Here is an 18,526-nt window from a genome sequence, read left to right as displayed (position 1 = left end):
CTCTTTGTTGTGGTGTGCTGGCTTCTCATTGCGGTGGCTTCTCTTGTTGCAGAGCACGGGCTCTAGGTGCTCAGGCTTCAGTAGTTGTGGCTCACGGGCTCTAGGTGCTCGGGCTTCAGTAGTTGTGGCTCACGGGCTCTAGAGCGCAGGCTCAGTAGTTGGTGGCGCACGGGCTAAGTTGCTCCGCAGCATGTGGGATCTTCCCGGACCAGGGATCGAACCCGTGTCCCCTGCATTGGCAGGCGGATTCTTAACCACTGCGCCACCAGGGAAGCCCCTGAATACAGTTCTTTAATAAATTATCCTGATGGTTGATTCAGAGCCTTCTGTATTATTGTAAATGTCCCTCTGAGTATGGAAACTCTGGATTTGCTCTTTCCATTATTTTAATCATTTATTTGGTTTGTTTTCTGCAGCCAGTTTGGGGATGTGATTTTTCCTCACTCTTGTAAATGTTGATTAACTTTTATCTTTTAAGTATTTCAAATTTTTCTGGTAATAGTGCCTTTTCCTGTTTATCAGTGCCGTGTGAATTTCTTGGGGCTTCCCTGGTGGCGCAGTGGTTAAGAATCCGCCTGCTAATGCAGGGGACGCGGGTTCGAGCCCTAGTCAGGGAAGATCCCACATGCCGTGGAGCGACTAAGCCTGTGCGGCACAACTACTGAAGCCCGCACGCCTAGAGCCCGCGCTCCGCAACAAGAGAAGCCACGGCAATGAGAAGCCCGCGCACCACAACAAAGGGTAGCCCCCGCTCGCTGCAGCTAGAGAAAACCGGCGCGCAGCAATGAGGACCCAAAGCAGCCAAAAATAAATAAATAAAAAATAAATTTAAAAAAGAAAACAGTAAATAAATTAATCCTTTGAAAACAAACAAACAAAAAAACAACAACAAAAAAACAACACTTTGCACCTGTCATTGTAAGAAAATTTGAGTGGAAGGGGACATGATCTTATGAGCTCAATTCATCTTGATCCAGTTGTTGCCTATTACTTAGGCTGATTATTCTGAACCCGGGGCTCAGACAGAATCTGAAGGACTAGAAAGTTCCCTGAAGAGTGGGCCGTGTGGTCTCGTCTCAGCAACATGGAGGCCCAGGAGGAAGCCAGTGGAACACAGGGGTTGGGAGGGCCCAGGTTGGGGGTCGGGGAAGGCCCTTAACAGGAAAAGACAAAACAGACCTGAGTTCAAACCCTGATTTTGCCCCTTTCCAACTATGTAACCTTAAGCAAATTTAGCCTCTGTGAACTTCAGTTTCTTCACTTTAAAATGGTGATAACACCAGCTATCAGGCAAGGTTGCTCTAAGAATTAAAAGAGACAATATTGGTAAAGTGCTTATCATAGACTTGGCATTTAATAATATTGGGTATTTACTGAGTGCTTTTACATGGATTAATCTTGTTTAATCCTGATTTTTAAACCTATTACACAGATCAGGAAACTGAGGTGTAGAGAATTTAAGTAAGCTGCTTAAGGCTGTAATCACAAAGTGGCAGAGGAGGGATTTGAACCTGGGCAGTCTGGCTGACATCTCTGCACACACACATCATGCTACAGGTTACCCCAATGGGCGAGGGCTATTGGGCTGAGTGCTCTCCTCTGGTGGTTAAAATTTCCTGTGTGGTTTTGGTGGAGGGAGCCAGATTAATTTTAGGAATTAGGAAGGGATTGAGTCAGCAAGAGAGGTTTAAATGGCCCCAGTAATAGGCAAGCTGGAGCTGGTAGGTCATTGTAGGTTACTGTTTAGTATCCAAGTTTGTTGGCTTATTTGCTTTTATTATGTACTTATTTTGTGGAGGTAACACATATACATAACAGTAACGTGCACATATCTTAAAGGCACAGCTCAATGAATTTTCACACGTGTTTACACCTGTGTAATCACCATCCAGATCAAACTATAGAATATTTCTAGCCCCGTAGAAGGCTCCCTTGTGCTCCCTCCCAGTCAATACCTGGCCAAAGGTAACTATAGTACTAACCTCTGTCATTATGGGTCAGTTTAGTCTGTTTTGAACTTCATATAATCGAACATATGGTTTGTGTTCTCTCATATCTGACTTCTTTCACTCATCCTGTTTATTTTGATAAAGAACCAGATGCTATGAATTTGTGAGCAAATGACCACATTCCATGAGCAGGTAGCTAAGCTCCGAGCATGACCCCAAGGGCTCTGTACACAAGTACAGCCTTTTGTGCATCTCAGTAGCCAGCTGTGGGAGCTGGGAAAGAGAAGGAAAACTTGCCCAGGCAGGGCTGCCATTGGCTCCACACCTGAAGGCTCTCAGGACGCCCTGGGCTCAAGGGTAAACGTTCTAGGTACGCTATGGGTATGAAGTGAATGTTAGTTCCTTTCCTCTTTCTGGGATTCCCCGTGAGTCAGGTTTTGAGATGGAACAGCTGCCTAAGTTTGCTTGAGGGGGGCACGTTCTTTGCCCTTTTGCAGCTATAGTGGTGCATTGGAAAACTCTGAATTGCTCTACACACTTGGATGCAAGTAATGTCCACACCTCTCTCCAGCCTCTGGGAACCCATCTTCTCAGGGTAGGGGCATAGCTGTCTTCCCTGTGAAACATTGCCTTCCATCTCCTCCCTTTTTAGGGTAATTCCAGCTTCTTTTCTTGAAAAGATAAGAATTCTCAAAGTCTGTAAATTTAAAAAAAAGAAGACTTCCCTGGTGGTGCAGTGATTAAGACTCCGTGCTCCCAGTGCAGGGGACCCGGGTTCCATCCCTGGTCGGGGAACTAGATCCCACATGCATGCTGCAACTAAGAGTTCGAATGCCACAACTAAGTAGCCCTTGAGCCACAACTAAGACCTGGTGCAACCAAATAAATAAAAAAAAAATAAAGTAAATCTGGCTTTTTCCAGTTCTTAACCACAAAGAAGCTCTTAAAGCTCTTACAACTGAGCATAAGAGGGTCCTGTGCCTCAGAACAAAAAGCCAGGTTTCCTTCCAGAGAGGAAAGGAAGGGGGAAATCACCTTTCCCTCTACCAAGTAAGTCTCCAACAGAAGTAAGAACAGGGCACAAATGACTACATCAGTAATATCTCCTGTCCCACAGCCCTGGGTTCCAAATCTGCTCTCTGAGACTAACCATGGGGAAAACCTGGCAAAATCGCACTCTAATCATCTCAGCCCCAGTTCTTTCAGCTACAAAATGGTGGCGATACCAACCTTGCAAAGATGTTGTCATTGGTAAATTAGCTATTTGTAAAGCTCCATACTTAGGGTCCTAACGAGTGTATTTTCTTTTTTCTACAGGAGGAATCACCTGCTTGTATGGAAGTAGGAACAGCTGAACTGGGTGGCCTGGATCACAGGGCTCCGAGAACAGAGAAGCGAAGCACTTTGCCAGGTAGTTGGGAAGCCGGCTGGAGCTCAGAGAGGCTTTTCTCCCTTTTCTTTATGGTTCCGAGCGGGTAAGTGGCATGACTTAGGAGGTACTGGGAGGTGGCCCTGTACTCTCACATAGTCCCCAACCTGACTGATCACTAGGATTTCATGGAGAGTTTAGAAACATTCCTACCCAGCCACTTACTTTCTCCCACTCTGGCTGAGAATCTGATTCAGGACAAAAAACCCCCAGGTGATTCTGCTGACTAGTAAGGTTTAGAGACCTTTTCTAAAATATATTCCTGCCTGAAAGTCCAATAGTTTATTTATTTATTTTTTCAGCTTTGAGGAAAGTCTTTAATATCATTGCCCCACACAGTGAATTTGGGTAAAAGAGGAAACAGATGGAACTTTAACAGGCAAGTCTGGAGCCTGAAGCTTCATGGGAGCCCCTGGCGCCAAATAGAAGTGTAACAGGTCACCGGCACCCTTTCATGGCATTAAGGGCAGAAACGCAGTGCATGGGTCTTGAGTTTTAGGAAAGTCCAATAGTTTAAAACATTTCCATGTTATCTCAGTGGGGGGCATAAAAAATAGGACTGGGGGAGTCATGAGTCACCTTGACTACCCCGAAGGAAAAAACTTTTGTGGAACTGTCTAGATTATATGAACCTTATCACATACATTGTAAAGCCTACGTCTTGATTTCTGTGACAAAATTTTCATCAGGGTAGAAGAACAAAGCTTACCAGTACCTTGTTCAAGTAATTGGTACGACCCTCATTTCCAAACACTAAACTATACCTTTAATTGGGAATTTTTATTACATTAAAGTAAATTAGAATGATCGGGCATGTTTTTCTCTTCTCTGTAGCCCCTCCTTAGCTTGTTATTGAAGGCATATTAATAACTACCTCTCTAGGGTGCAACCGCTGAGCATTCTGATGAGAGAGAACGTAAGGAACGTAAGAACCTAAGGTCCTTAGGACTGGGAGCTGGGAGCTGAGAATGTCCATTAGAGGTAGTTAGAATCCTAACTGCTACATTAGGTCAGCACACGGAGAGAATGGGAATTCGAATTCTGATGGAAGATGGCTTTGGGGGATCAAACAAATCTAAAATTCTAGTAGTGTTTTATTACATATTGCTGTGATTGAAACCTTAATTTCGGAATTTGTAATTGAATTTGGGAGCATTGAAAATTTAGAGAGAGGGCAGAAATGAGAAAGGCTCAGGGAAGCCAGAGGATGTGGGCACAATACAAGCTCAGGTGGGAGATGAAGAGGGATGGAGTCAGAAAGTAAGAAGGTTGTAGAGGGAGAACAACACCAAAAATAACGATTATTTCCTTCAACCCTTTATGGTCCTTGCTGGGCAATTCCCATTCCAGTTTTTCCCTACCTCTTGTTATTATTTCATCCTGGTAAAAGAGAGAACCAAACTAATTTCTTGAGGTAGTCTCAAGATGACTTAAGTAGAAGTGTAGGAGATGCTTAGATATAGCCAGGAAAGTACCTACATGTATCAGATCACAGCTTTGCCCTATGTTGTTTAGATGCCTTATTGGGGGCAGTGCTCATGGAACTTTTGCAAACAATCTGGAGTTTGGAGGGTGTCTTCATCTCTCATATTTTTGAGAATTTGAATCCTGTCTGTGCTGTTCAGTGTATGTGTGTGTTGCATTTGTTTTTTGGGATTTGAATTCCTATTGGAACAAAACTGGCTTATTGCTGTGAAGAGGTTTGATTTTTGGTTTTTCTATACTTATAGAAAGCAAATGAAGTCTAAAAATTAAGTTTCTTGGTTCTATGTGCGCCAGATTTATACCTTCTCAAAATGAACAGAGGCTTTACTGATAGTGAATAAATGACTATAAATCTTCATAGCATGTCATTCCTCCCACTTTAACTTCCACCTATGCTCCCATTGGGTTATTTTTTTTTTTTGGCTGCGTCGGGTCTTAGTTGTGGCACACAGGCTCCAGGGCATGTGGACTCTAGTTGAGGCTCTTGAGCTCAGTAGTTGTGGCGAACAGGCTTAGTTGCCCCATGGCATGTGGGATCTTAGTTCCCTGACAAGGGATGGAACCCGCGTCCCCTGCATTGCAAGGCGGATTCTTTACCACTGGACCACCAGGGAAGTCCCCCCACTGGGTTATTTTGAGGCATCTGAAGTAAATCTCAGATGTCATTTCATTTCTGCTGTAAGCATTTCAGCATGTGTCTCTAAAAGATATGGACTCTTTTTAAAAACATAACTGCATATTTGGATTAAGTGACGAGCAAGATAAAGAGGGGTGCTTGCAAAACAAAATATAACCACAATACCTTTATAACTCCCCAAAATATTGATAAAATTTCCTTAATATCATCAAATATCTAATCAGGTTTAAATTTCCTGCATCATTTTTGGATTTTGCTGATTATTTCACTGAGATGTTGCTTAACATTTCCTCTGTTCCCTGTACATCCTGTAAGCTGAGTGTTAGATCTGGAGGTTTAATCTGACTTGGCTTGGTTTTTTTGGCAAGAACACTTCATATGTGGCATTATATAATTCCGTAGGAAACATATGATGGTAACAGGCATTAATTGTCTAGAAGATTGTACATTTTTGACCTCCCTCAACTCAACCATCAAGCTATACACACCCTTAGACACACCTCACATATACCCTCTCCTTTTTACTGTTGTTTTTTTTTTTTTCTCATCCCTAAAAACACCATCGTCTATTAACCATCACTGCAGATCCCTGCAGGTCAGGGTGTTTTGCCTGATACTCCACACTCGCTGTTAATTATGATAATTATGTATACTTTGCATCTGATGCTTACGTGTTGCCACTGGCCTCTGTTATACTGAAATCTTACTCTTCCCATTGGTACTAGGAAGATTAATTTTGTAAACGCACCTATGGTTGTTTTTTGTTTGTTTTGTTTTTATTTTATTGAAGTATAGTTTTTTTATTTATACATCTTTATTGGAGTATAATTGCTTCACAATGCTGTGTTATTTCTGTTGTACAACAAAGTAAATCAGCCATGTGCATAGTTGATTTACAATGTTGTATTTTTTTCTCATTAGTTACCTATTTTATACATAGTATCAATAGTGTACTGTTTTAACTGATTAGAAAATGGTTACTTGATTGTAAACTCATCTCACAGACATAATCTCCTTGGAAAATAATCAGAAGGTTCCATTAACTTGCAATATATGTAAATAAACATTTTCTCAGTTCCCACCTATGGTGATATTGTTGGTTGTCTATTCAACTGCCGTCCTTCTCACCCTTTTTATGTGCTGACAGAGAGCCCACTTCCCATTAAAGAGGCTGACCACTTTCCAAAGTGTCTGGTTTCTGGGAAACTCTTTCTTTCCCTCTTTATGAGGATACTGTCATCTTTGGTTCTTTACATGAGGTGTGAGGTTGTTATTTGGTGCTGCAATGACCGTCCTCTGACCATAGGGAGCAGGCTAAAGGATTAACACCAATGTGCCCAGGATGATGGGATGGAAATGTGGGAAGAATCCAGATGCTCAGTAAGTCATTGAGCCACTGAAATAGCCAACCTTGCAAATGCCATACCTCCAGACTTCTTATGTGAGATTATAAAAAGGGGTATTTAACCCACTTTTAGTTGATCATTTGCAGCTATAAACAACACACCAGGTATATTCAAATACACTTCTTTTGTTTCTGCTTACTATTTAAAGCCCTGATGTAGGGGAAAAAACCCTATAGACTTTGACCTTGAGTTTCCTGTAAAATCAGTCTCTCTTAACCACTCTAATAGAGCTAAAATGGTGATACACATAGCATAAATCATTGAATCATCAAAATAAACTTGTTTTGATGTCACTTTTAAAATAAAATCAGTTTTTTGATAAGATACAAGTTGAAAAAGCATACAGTAACTTAAAAGTGGAGATAGAGGCCTAAACGTTCTATGTTGGTGATAGGAATTAGAGTTGAAATATTTTCCAAGGCTCATTCTCAAAGCACATAACTAAGAGTTGACTTTGAGTGCTGGCAACAAAGGGAGACTTTTCTCCTATTACATTATGCTGGACATAATACTCGTATTAAGTAGGAGAACTGAAATTTCTGAATCTCCTCCTTTGCAACAAAACAATTCCCAAGTTTCAAATTGAATGCACAAGATTAGCAGGCAGAGTGATGAGGATTTAATTTTTCAAAAATAGTATGATGTTTGAAATCTGTCTAAGGAGCAGCTATAGAACCAAAAAAGTAAAGGATAGCTGATGATCTGTCTGTGCTTGCTCCTGCTTCTGTTTTTTTTAAATTGAGATATAATTGACCTATAACATTATGCCCCTGCTTGTATTTTGCATTCCCAGACTGTTATTTGGAAGCAGAGCTTCATTGTTTTTTGGTCAGTAGATTGCACCTTTGTCCTTGCAGACAAGGTGATGACAGCAAGTGGTTCCATGAAACCCTCGGTGACAAACCTTCTTTGTGCTGTGTGAGGAAGCCCTGGCTCATAAGTGGATGACATCAACAGGCTTCCACCCACTCCTCTGGATCCCTCAGTGTACAGACTCATCGGTAATGACTTTCACTCTGAACAGCTGCCGGCCTCCCTGGCTTCATTCACTGTGAAGATGGTGATCACACATCCCAGATTTCAAAAATCTGTCCTGTTTTCAGACCATGTGTCAGGCCATCTGCCCTTGTGTCTGATTAGGAAAATATGATCACCTTAATTATGGCACAACCCCTTCCAACTTCTCTGCCTGCTTGGAGGTTTTCCCAACATGTCTCATTGTTTGGGATACCTCTCAGGTGGTGTCCCTTCTCCTTCGCTAAATAAGCAAAATTACCCATGTGTTCAATGGAAATACCCTCCTTTAGGGATCCTGCCTAGAAGGGATTTAAACATAGCCAGTACTTAGACACAGTAAGGCAGAGCCTACTTCCCTATGAAAAGCTACCTGATCAGAATTCTGAGTGAGTTAAATGTCCGTTAGCACAATAAAATTCAAAGCCTTTGAAAATGCATAAGGTGATACATTTAAGCAGGTGAGCATAGCTTATCTTGGAAAAGTCACTGAAAGGAAGAAGGCAGGGTTGGAATTTAGCTTTGGAGATGAGATAGGAGCAAAGGGTAACTTCAGAGCCCACTGGGGGCAGCCTTGCTGTCTATAGGTTGTGGGTCAGGCAGCAGGCTCACTGTTTACTCTGACACTGTGGCTTGGAGAACATACCAGAATCTCTGCTATCTTTGGTGTCCTTAATTCAGTGAGCCAGGTACACGAAAGGTGCTCAGGAGATACTTGTTGAACTGCATTGACAAGTAACTTTTTCTTTCATCTACTGTGTTTGATACACGAGATAAATGCACTTGCAACCATCTTTCTGGTTCAGAGTATCAAAGCTGGTCTGAAATGCCATAAAGAGTGTTTGCACTTAAGGATAGTTATGGAGGTAGGACTTCGATTTTCTGAAAAAAAATTTTTTTTTACCTATGTAGCCAGAATATTAGAAATAAAATTTAGGAGGGGACAGACAATCCTTGGGTGTAAGGAGATTGGTAATGGCTTGGGACAGCTGAATAAATATATTTATCTGGTTCCGTGGGCCTTACCCCTTTTCACAACTACCAGGTGTTTTATAGACACGTTTTTCTGTGAAGTAGTCAAGCTGTAAACACCTTGAATCCTGACTGATAGTCATGTCTTTAAAAAAAAAAAAAAGAAAGAAAAAAAGAAAGGAAAGGGAAAAGAGAAGCACTATGTCATTCTCCTAATGGAAATATCTTTTGTCTCTGGAAGCACAGGACCAAGGGTGTGGACCATCACAGGGCCTTCACTCTACTTTCAACCCATCCTGATTATGGGCTTCCTGTAGGTCTGTCCCTCATATGTAACTGTGGTGCTCTGAGAGGAAACTCTGTACCCACTGCACCCCAAGCCCAATCTCACGTTTCTGTACAAAGAATGGTGGGTGCTCAGTAAATGTTTGTTGGGTAAAAAACATCAAGTGTTTAGCAGTATTGGTGAACAGTGTAGCTTCTCCTTCATGTTCACAAGTTAAATCACAGGGTTAAATCTTTCACATCCAGGTGTCTTAGTATACAGATATACACAGTAAGCATTTATGTCTGAGTGAGCAGAGCAAGGGCCACATTCATGAATACCATGGGAGCCTGTGGTATTAACCTTCCCCCCATATCACCAGCGCTGCCTGCTGAGCAACAAAGATGTTCTCCCTCTTCCTTTTTTTTTTAAATAAATTTTATTTATTTATTTTTGGCTGAGTTGGGTCTTCGGTGCTGCACGCGGGTTTTCTCTAGTTGCGGCGAGCGGGGGCTACTCTCATTGCGGTGGCTTCTCTTGTTGTGGAGCGTGGGCTCTAGGCACGAGGGCTTCAGTAGTTGTGGCACATGGGCTCAGTAGTTGTGGCTCTAGAGCACAGGCTCAGTAGTTGTGGCTCATGGGCTTAGTTGCTCCACGGCATGTGGGATCTTCCCGGACCAGGGCTCGAACCTGTGTCCGCTGCATTGGCAGGCGGATTCTTAACCACTGTGCCACCAGGGAAGCCCTCTTCCACTTCCTTTCAAGGTCTCACAGGTTCGTTGTAATACGTGGGAAAGGACCAGAGAGATTTTTAAGCCAAACTCTTCATTTTATAAGTGAAAAAAATTAGGTCTGGAGAGATGGAGCGACTTACCCAAGATCGTATATAGCTCGTCTTTGGCAAAACCAAGAAAGAATCTGAGTCTCCTTGAAAGTCGTTTTTCTTCCTGAAATATTTTAAAGTTTTATGTAAAAGATCTTCATTTCATGGCTATATATATGCCATCAAATAGTTGTTATAATCAATTACTCCTCAAGGAAACCCTAAAAAGTTTTAGCTAATTATTTCCCATTTGACACATTTCAGGATGTCAAATAAGAAGTTCTTACTGAGACATCAAGATAAGATACGTGACAAGCCAAAGAGGAGAGCCATAAAAAGATAGAAATCTTTAAAGCGGTTATCCAAAAAACTGGTAATATGACTCCAATCCTTTAGGAACACTCAAGGTAAAAAGATGTTGGGCCTCTGAGGAGGGCTCAATAAGTAGCACCTGTCTTCCGCACCCAGGTTCTGAACAAATTGTGAAACAACATGAAAGGTAGCAGATGAAGGTCAAAATATCACCTTCCTTACTGAAAGAGGCTGAGTGGAGAGCAGGACTTAGTGTGGCAGCCAAGTGGGGTGTTAACTAAACCCCAGATTTAGGACGACCTTGTGGGCAGAACCAGTACAAGCCTGAGGGCAAGACCACTGCCAAGAGGAAGAAGAGGGGCCAGGCTAAACTTTTCCAGTGAGTGAATAGTGTCGGTAAGCGGTGCCGGGAAAATTCCAGTATGTTACAGCTAGTTCAGGATTCTCTACAAGAGCAGAGAACAGCCATTCCCCGTAACAAAAAGGGGGTTGAAGATGGACAGGGAAGATATGTGATGAGGTTTCTCTGGAGGAAGATAATCTGAAAGCCCCTCCCACTCCAAAATTGCTTTCTCATGGAAAAGGTTTCAGTCAGGAAGCTTTACACCTGCAGCTTGGAGGGTGCTGGCGACTGGAGTTTTGCTCCCACTTGGAAGCTAAAAGGAAAGAGAATTCTAACAGTAGCTGCGAAGGAGAGGTGGCTGGACTGGGTAGGCCGGCAGCGTTTGGAGAGAGAAAGAGAGAAGTGGGGCAGGGGCCGGGTGGGAGGAGAGAGGAGAGGAGGAGGGGAGAGAGGGAGAGGTGGAGACTTCGTTCCTGTCCAACAGGGCCACCTAGTAGAGAGAGGGGCTCTCAGGCTTTCGAGGGGAGAAGCTGGAGTTTTGACGCAGAGTTGAGGAAGTTTTAGCTAATCTGGGGAGCCTCAGGTGAGAGGTCCCCAGCAATGGGGGATGGTGGGTGTCTGAAGAACCGTGAGGGCACTGCACAACAGGAAGAGGCAGCTTTCAGTATGCTAGCTCAGCTCAGAAAGAGAAGCCAGTCAATTAAGAACTCCCCCCACTCCGCCCTTACTTCTCCCTCTTCCCACTTTGACCCTGGAATAACCACGTTTAGTGAAATGGGGCAGATAGTTGGAAACAGTAGGTAGAGGAAAGGAAAAGATGGACCTTGCCCCCATTCCCTGGTTTCTTGGCTGCACAAGGCCCCAGAGAATAAAGGGAAAAGTTTCACCTTTAAATCTGATTCCAGGAGTTGATTATTACACAAGATTGGCTATTCTCACTTATTAATTGAGACTGTTGGAGACTTAATGTGGCTGTAGGACTTTTCATTACCTGGGAGTGATTTAAAACCAGTCATAGGATTATGGAGGTTTTCATCCAGGGGCAGGGAAAGAACATTCCCTCACTGGATAATTTTAAAAGAGACAGTGGAAATAAAAGTGAGTTGCTTTCTCATTTGAGTAAATTAGTTTCTTCAAATTGAACAGCCTGTCGACTTTATTTTGTTGGTTTTTATTTCTCTAGCCCGCCAACATACGATTGCCTGCGGTATCTCTACATTTATTAAGCATGCTGCCTAAACCAGCATTTGGGACATTAAGAACACTGGGAACTCCAGCTAAGCAAGGGCCCCATCCCACTGATGGCACTTGCTACATTTTCCCCACGTGGTGGAGTGCACACACAGCAACTTGGGGCTACTTCTCTAGCAAGTTATGAGCTCAAGCAGGAAAATGATAAATGCATTCTAGTCAGTACAGTGGTCTTTCCATGATCTCTTTCTTTTCAAAGCACTCTCCCAGCAGATAGCACGCTAGTTAAACCTGTTGGTGAGTAAACCGAAGGAAATATGTTAAAGGACTCCATCCAGTCCTGCCCAAAGCCAGGCAGAGGAGGCCAGCTTGAGTTCTCACTACCGTCTCCCAACACCCTTTGTTGTTTTCTCAGAATAGTTTCCCCCTGTAAGACATTAGTGATTCCTAGGGCTTCTTTAATAAGTTTCTTTATCATATGTGAAGTGATTGAAAACTGCCCATCATGAATCTGGCAAACCCCTCTCATGAGCTTCAAGACTGTTCTGATTACAATAATTACAGTTTTATGAATATCCTACCTAGAGAGTAACAATTTTACTATGTCAGACTACACCACACAAAGATGCATCAGTTTCATCTGCAGTGAAAAATAGAGCCTAATAGCTCAGTTGCATATTTATGATGGTCAAACATCAAGATGCAACGTAAGTACTTCAGCTGAAAGAATTCTGATCATTATTCATAACCTTGAGATGATAAGGGTAAAGGCTTGTCAGCTTTCATGAATTATTTTTTTCATGATTTTTGCTATTTTGATTTGATTTTTAAAACTCCATAATTTAACACGTATTAACATTTGGATTCCACCCCACCCCTCATGATATGTAGACGAGGCACACCAACAAAAGATTAATAGATATGATTGATAGTCAAAGGGAGAGGATTAGGTAATTGTAAGACATAATTATGTTTCAGGTACAATAGTGCCAGTCCAACGAGTTTTCTTCTTGCCTAAGTTTCTTCAGCCATGATGCAAATAATGGACACAGTGTTTAGGTTTGAGGAATACATATTAGTTTAATGCAAAGAAAAAACTGTTCCATTATTACACATAGTGGTCAGTGCCAGTCGAAGTGTGCTCTGAGAACCCGTAGCGTCAGGCATCACCTAGAAGCCTGTTAAAGATGTAAATCCTCAGGTCCCCACCCCAGACTTGCTGAGTCAGAATCTTTGGCCGTGGAGCGCAGGACTCTGTCTTAACAAGCCCTCCAGGTGATCCTCTGAGGTTTGAGAACCACTGCTGTAGCATCTTGCAGCTCTTCCCACTGGCTGCAGTGAAACGTTGCCAGGTGTGGACGCGGTAGTCCCAGCAGCGCTGTAGGTGTTCCCTGTTAACTGCAGCAGTGTGCGTTCCAGGGCAGCTTAAGTGAACAGGCTCTTTTGGTCAAATTCCTGAGTGCAGAGGTTCCTCTTACGTGGATTTTTTTCTTCTCTTTAAATCCCCAGATGTCACAAGCCATAGTTTCTTCCCATTACCACTCGTAATTGTTAGTTTATCCTCCCTGGTAGAGGGATGTTGTGATATCCTTTCTAATGTCAAAAGATTTCCACCACCCTGAACCTCTGCTGATCCTTTCCCTTTATTACAACCATTTCCCTAAAGTCATCTTGAGTTGTTTAAAAAATTTTAACATCCAACATGATGCTCTTTATATTTCTTATGGCAGTGCCATAAGAAATGCACTCTATATTTTGATAGCACTGTGAGTGAAAATTATTTACCATAACTCACCAGAAAATGGTATAGGGAATTGTCACATGTTGCAAGCACACTTAATTCAAGAAAACATGATAGAACATACTTAGTACAAATGCTGATGCTCACTAACCAGGACTGTGCGGTGCTGTCAGTGACACAGTTTTTCTTTGAGAGGTTAAGGTAGCTCTCGGTGTGAGGGAAATGGATCACAGAATTTGGTAATAGATGAAAAAGGGGGAGGGAAGGGAAGAAGGGAGTGAGGGAGGGAAAGAGGGAGATTGAGAGAGAATATTTTAATGAAAATATTTTAGAGACAAGTAGCATCTTAATGAATCAGCATGCGTGGGGCAACGTTAAATGGAGTAGAAGAGTATGACAAAAAGTGAATGCCGGGCTTCCCTGGTGGTGCAGTGGTTGAGAATCTGCCTGCCAATGCAGGGGACATGGGTTCGAGCCCTGGTCTGGGAAGATGACACATGCCGCGGAGCAACTGGGCCCGTGAGCCACAATTACTGAGCCTGCGCGTCTGGAGCCTGTGCTCCGCAACAAGAGAGGCCGCGATAGTGAGAGGCCCGCGCACCGCGATGAAGAGTGGCCCCCGCTTGCCGCAACTAGAGAAAGCCCTTGCACAGAAACGAAGACCCAACACAGCCAAAAATAAATAAATAAATAATTTTTTTAAAAAAGTGAATGCCATCTTATCATTTAATCTTCATATTACTTTATACATTCTATATATAAAAATATATTCTCACATATATGAATATATTCTTTTAAAGACCCAAATGCAAGGGTAAACAGTGATTCTAAATCCTGAATGTGCATCAGAATGACCTTGAAGCTTGTTAAAAATACAAATTCCCACGGTCATGGTTGTTTTGGCAACACATATACTGAAATTCAAGCGATACAGAGAAAATTAGCATGGTCCCTGTGCGAGGATAACATGGAAACTCATGAAGCATTCCATATTATTTTTTGTATTTTATTTTATTTAGTTTTTTTTATATAGTAGGTTCTTATTAGTTATCTATATTATACATATTAGTGTATATATGTCAATCCCAATCTCCCAATTCATCCCACCCCCCCCTCACTTTCCCACTTTGGTGTCCATACATTTGTTCTCTACATCTGTGTCTCTGTATTTGCCTTGCAAACCAGTTCATCTGCACCATTTTTCTAGATTCCACATATATGCGTTAATATATATTTGTTTTTCTCTTTTGACTTACTTCACTCTGTATGAGTCTCTAGTTCCATTCACGTCTCTACAAATGACCCAATTTCGTTCTTTTTTATGGCTGACTAATATTCCACTGTATATATGTACCACATCTTCTTTATCCATTCGTCTGTCGATGGGCATTTAGGTTGCTTCCATGACCTGGCTGCTGTAAACAGTGCTGCACTGAACACTGGGGTGCATGTGTCTTTTTGAATTATGGTTTTCTCTGGGTATATGCCCAGTAGAGGGATTGCTGGGTCATATGGTAGTTCTGTTTTTAGTTTTTTAAGGAACCTCCATACTGTTCTCCACAGTGGCTGTACCAATTTACATTCCCACCAACAGTGCAAGAGGGTTCCCTTTTCTCCACACCCTCTCCAGCATTTATTTGCAGATTTTCTGATGATGCCCATTCTAACTGGTGTGAGATGATACCTCATTGTAGTTTTGATTTGCATTGCTCTAATAATTAGTGATGTTGAGCAGCTTTTCATGTGCCTCTTGGCCATCTGTATGTCTTCTTTGGAGAGATGTCTATTTAGGTCTTCTGCCCATTTTTTGATTTAGTTGTTTGTTTTTTTAATATTGAGCTGCATGAGCTGTTTATATATTTTAGAGATTAATCCTTTGTCTGTTGATTTGTTTGCAAATATTTTCTCCCATTCTGAAGCTTGTCTTTTCATCTTGTTTATAGTTTCCTTTGTTGTGCAAAAGGTTTTAAGTTTCATTAGGTCCCATTGTTTATTTTTGTTTTTATTTCCATTACTCTAGGAGGTGGGTCAAAAAAAGATCTTGCTGTGGTTTATGTCAAAGAGTGTTCTTCCTGTGTTTTCCTCTAAGAGTTTTATAGTGTCCAGTCTTACATTTAGATCTTGAATCCATTTTGAGTTTATTTTTGTGTATGCTGTTAGGCAGTGTTCTAATTTCATTCTTTTACATGGAGCTGTCCAGTTTTCCCAGCACCACTTATTGAAGAGACTGTCTTTTCTCCGTTGTATATCCTTGTCTCCTTTGTCATAGATTAGTTGACCATAGGTGCATGGGTTTGTCTCTGGGCTTTCTGTCCTGTTCCATTGATATATATTTCTGTTTTTGTGGCAGTACAATATTGTCTTGATTACTGTAGCTTTGTAGTATAGTCTGAAGTCAGGGAGTCTGATTCCTCCAGCTCCGTTTTTTTCCCTCAAGATTGCTTTGGCTATTCGAGGTCTTTTGTGGCTCCATACAAATTTAAGATTTTTTGTTCTAGTTCTGTAAAAAAAATGCCACTGGTAATTTGATAGGGATTGCATTGAATCTGTAGATTGCTTTGGGTAGTATAGTTATTTTCACAATATTGATTCTTCCAATCCAAGAACATGGTATATCTCTCCATCTGTTTGTGTCATCTTTGATTTCTTTCACCAGTGTCTTATAGTTTTCTGAATACAGGTCTTTACCTCCTTAGGTAGGTTTATTCCTAGGTATTTTATTCTTTTTGTTGCAGTGGTAAATGGGATTGTTTCCTTAATTTCTCTTTATGATCTTTCGTTGTTAGTGTGCAGGAATGCAAGAGATTTCTGTGCATTAATTTTATATCATGCAAATTTACCAGTTTCATTGATGAGCTCTAGTAGTTTTCTGGTGGCATCTTTAGGATTCTCTATGTATATGTATAGTATCATGTCATCTGCACACAGTGACAGTTGTACTTCTCCTTTTCCAATTTGTATTCCTTTTATTTCTTTTTCTTCTCTTATTACCGTGGCTAGGACTTCCAAAACTATGTTGAATAATAGTGGCGAGAGTGGACATCCTTGTCTTGTTCCTGATCTTAGAGGAAATACTTTCAGTTTTTCACCATTGAGAATGATGTTTGCTGTGGGTTTGTCGTATATGGCCTTTATTATGTTGAGGTAGGTTCCCTCTATGCCCACTTTCTGGAAAGATTTTATCATAAATGGGTGTTGAATTTTGTCAAAAGCTTTTTCTGCATCTATTGAGATGATCATATGGTTTATATTCTTCAATTTGTTAATATGGTGTTCCACATTGATTGATTTGTGTATATTGAAGAATCGTTGCATCCCTGGGATAAATCCCACTTGATCGTGGTGTATGATCCTTTTAATGTGCTGTTGGATTCTGTTTGCTAGTATTTTTTTGAGGATTTTTGCATCTATATACATCAGTGATATTGGTCTGTAATTTTCTTTTTTTGTAGTATCTCTATCTGGTTTTGGTACCAGGGTGATGGTGGCCTCATAGAATGAGTTTGGGAGTGTTCCTTCCTCTGCAGTTTTTTGGAAGAGTTTGAGAAGGATGGGTGTTAGCTCTTCTCTAAATGTTTGATAGAATTCACCTGTGAAGCCATCTGTTCCTGGACTTTTGTTTGTTGGAAGATTTTTAATCGCGATTTCAATTTCATTTCTTGTGATTGGTCTCTTCATATTTTCTAATTCTTCCTGATTCAGTCTTGAAAGTTCTACCTTTCCAAGAATTTGTCCATTTCTTCCAGGTTGTCCATTTTATTGGCATAGTGTTGCTTTTAGTAGTCTCTTGTGATGCTTTGTATTTCTGCGGTGTCTGTTGTAACTTCTCCTTTTTCATTTCTGATTTTATTGATTTGAGTCCTCTCCCTCTTTTTCTTGATGAGTCTGGCTAACGGCTTATCAATTTTGTTTATCTTCTCAAAGAACCAGCTTTTAGTTTTATTGATCTTTGCTATTGTTTTCTTTGTTTCTATTTCATTTATTTCTGCTCTGATCTTTATATTTCTTTCCTTCTACTAACTTTGGGTTTTGTTTGTTCTTCATTCTCTAGTTCCTTTAGGTGTAAGGTTAGATTGTTTATTTGAGATTTTTCTTGTTTCTTGAGGTAGGATTGTATTGCTATAAACTTCCCTCTTAGAACTGCTTTTGCTGCGTCCCATAGGTTTTGGATTGTCATGATTTTTTTGTCGTTTGTCTCTAGGTATTTTTTGATTTCCTCTTTGATTTCTTCAGTGATCTCTTGGTTATTTAGTAACGTATTGTTTAGCCTCCATGTGTTTGTGTCTTTTACATTTTTTTCCCTGTAATTTATTTCTAGTCTCATAGTGTTGGGGTCAGAAAAGGTGCTTGATATGATTTCAGTTTTCTCAAATTTACCGAGGCTTGATTTGTGGCCAAAGATGTGATCTATCCTGGAGAATGTTCCGTGTGCACTTGAGAAGAAAGTGTAATCTGCTGTTTTTGGATAGAATGTCCTGTAAATATCCATTAAATCTATCTGGTCTGTTGTGTCATTTAAAGCTTGTGTTTCTTTATTAATTTTCTGTTTGGATGATCTGTCCATTGGTGTATGTGACATATTAAAGCCCCACACCATTATTGTGTTACTGTCGATTTCCCCTTTTATAGCTGTTAGCATTTGCCTTATGGATTGAGGTGCTCCTATGTTGGGTGCATATATATTTATAATTGTTATATCTTCTTCTTGGGTTGATCCCTTGACCATTATGCAGTGTCCTTCCTTGTCTCTTATGACATTCTTTATTTTAAAGTCTATTTTATCTGATATGAGTATTGCTACTCCAGCTTTCTTTTGATTTCCATTTTCATGGAATATCTTTTTCCATCTCCTCTCTTTCAGTCTGTATGTGTCCCTAGGTCTGAAGTGGGTCTCTTGTAGACAGCCTATATATGGGTCTTGTTTTTGTATCCATTCAGCAAGCCTGTGTCTTTTGGTTG

General features: G+C 41.1%; 1 protein-coding gene across 13 annotated transcripts in view; it reads left to right on the top strand.

Annotated features, from left to right (window-relative positions):
* LOC309631404 (uncharacterized protein) overlaps positions 1-18,526 on the top strand; it is a 126,514-nt gene that overhangs the window by 30,340 nt on the left and 77,648 nt on the right. For 12 of the 13 annotated variants that reach the window (XR_014246242.1, XR_014246243.1, XR_014246244.1 and 9 more), the window contains one exon: positions 3,267-3,424. Coding sequence is in view for 8 of the 13 variants with exons in the window: in XM_082397767.1 (XP_082253893.1) it covers positions 3,285-3,424 (140 nt within the window). In the remaining 5 variants the exon portion in view is untranslated. Of the gene's footprint in view, positions 1-3,266; positions 3,425-7,763; positions 14,273-18,526 lie in introns of those variants that run through there. The other variant, XR_014246246.1, reaches the window with a different exon arrangement.

This window comes from Balaenoptera borealis (assembly GCF_965194805.1).
Source record: "Balaenoptera borealis genome assembly, chromosome: 6".
Classification (NCBI taxonomy): domain Eukaryota; kingdom Metazoa; phylum Chordata; class Mammalia; order Artiodactyla; family Balaenopteridae; genus Balaenoptera; species Balaenoptera borealis.
This window is presented reverse-complemented; position numbering and strand designations above follow the sequence as displayed.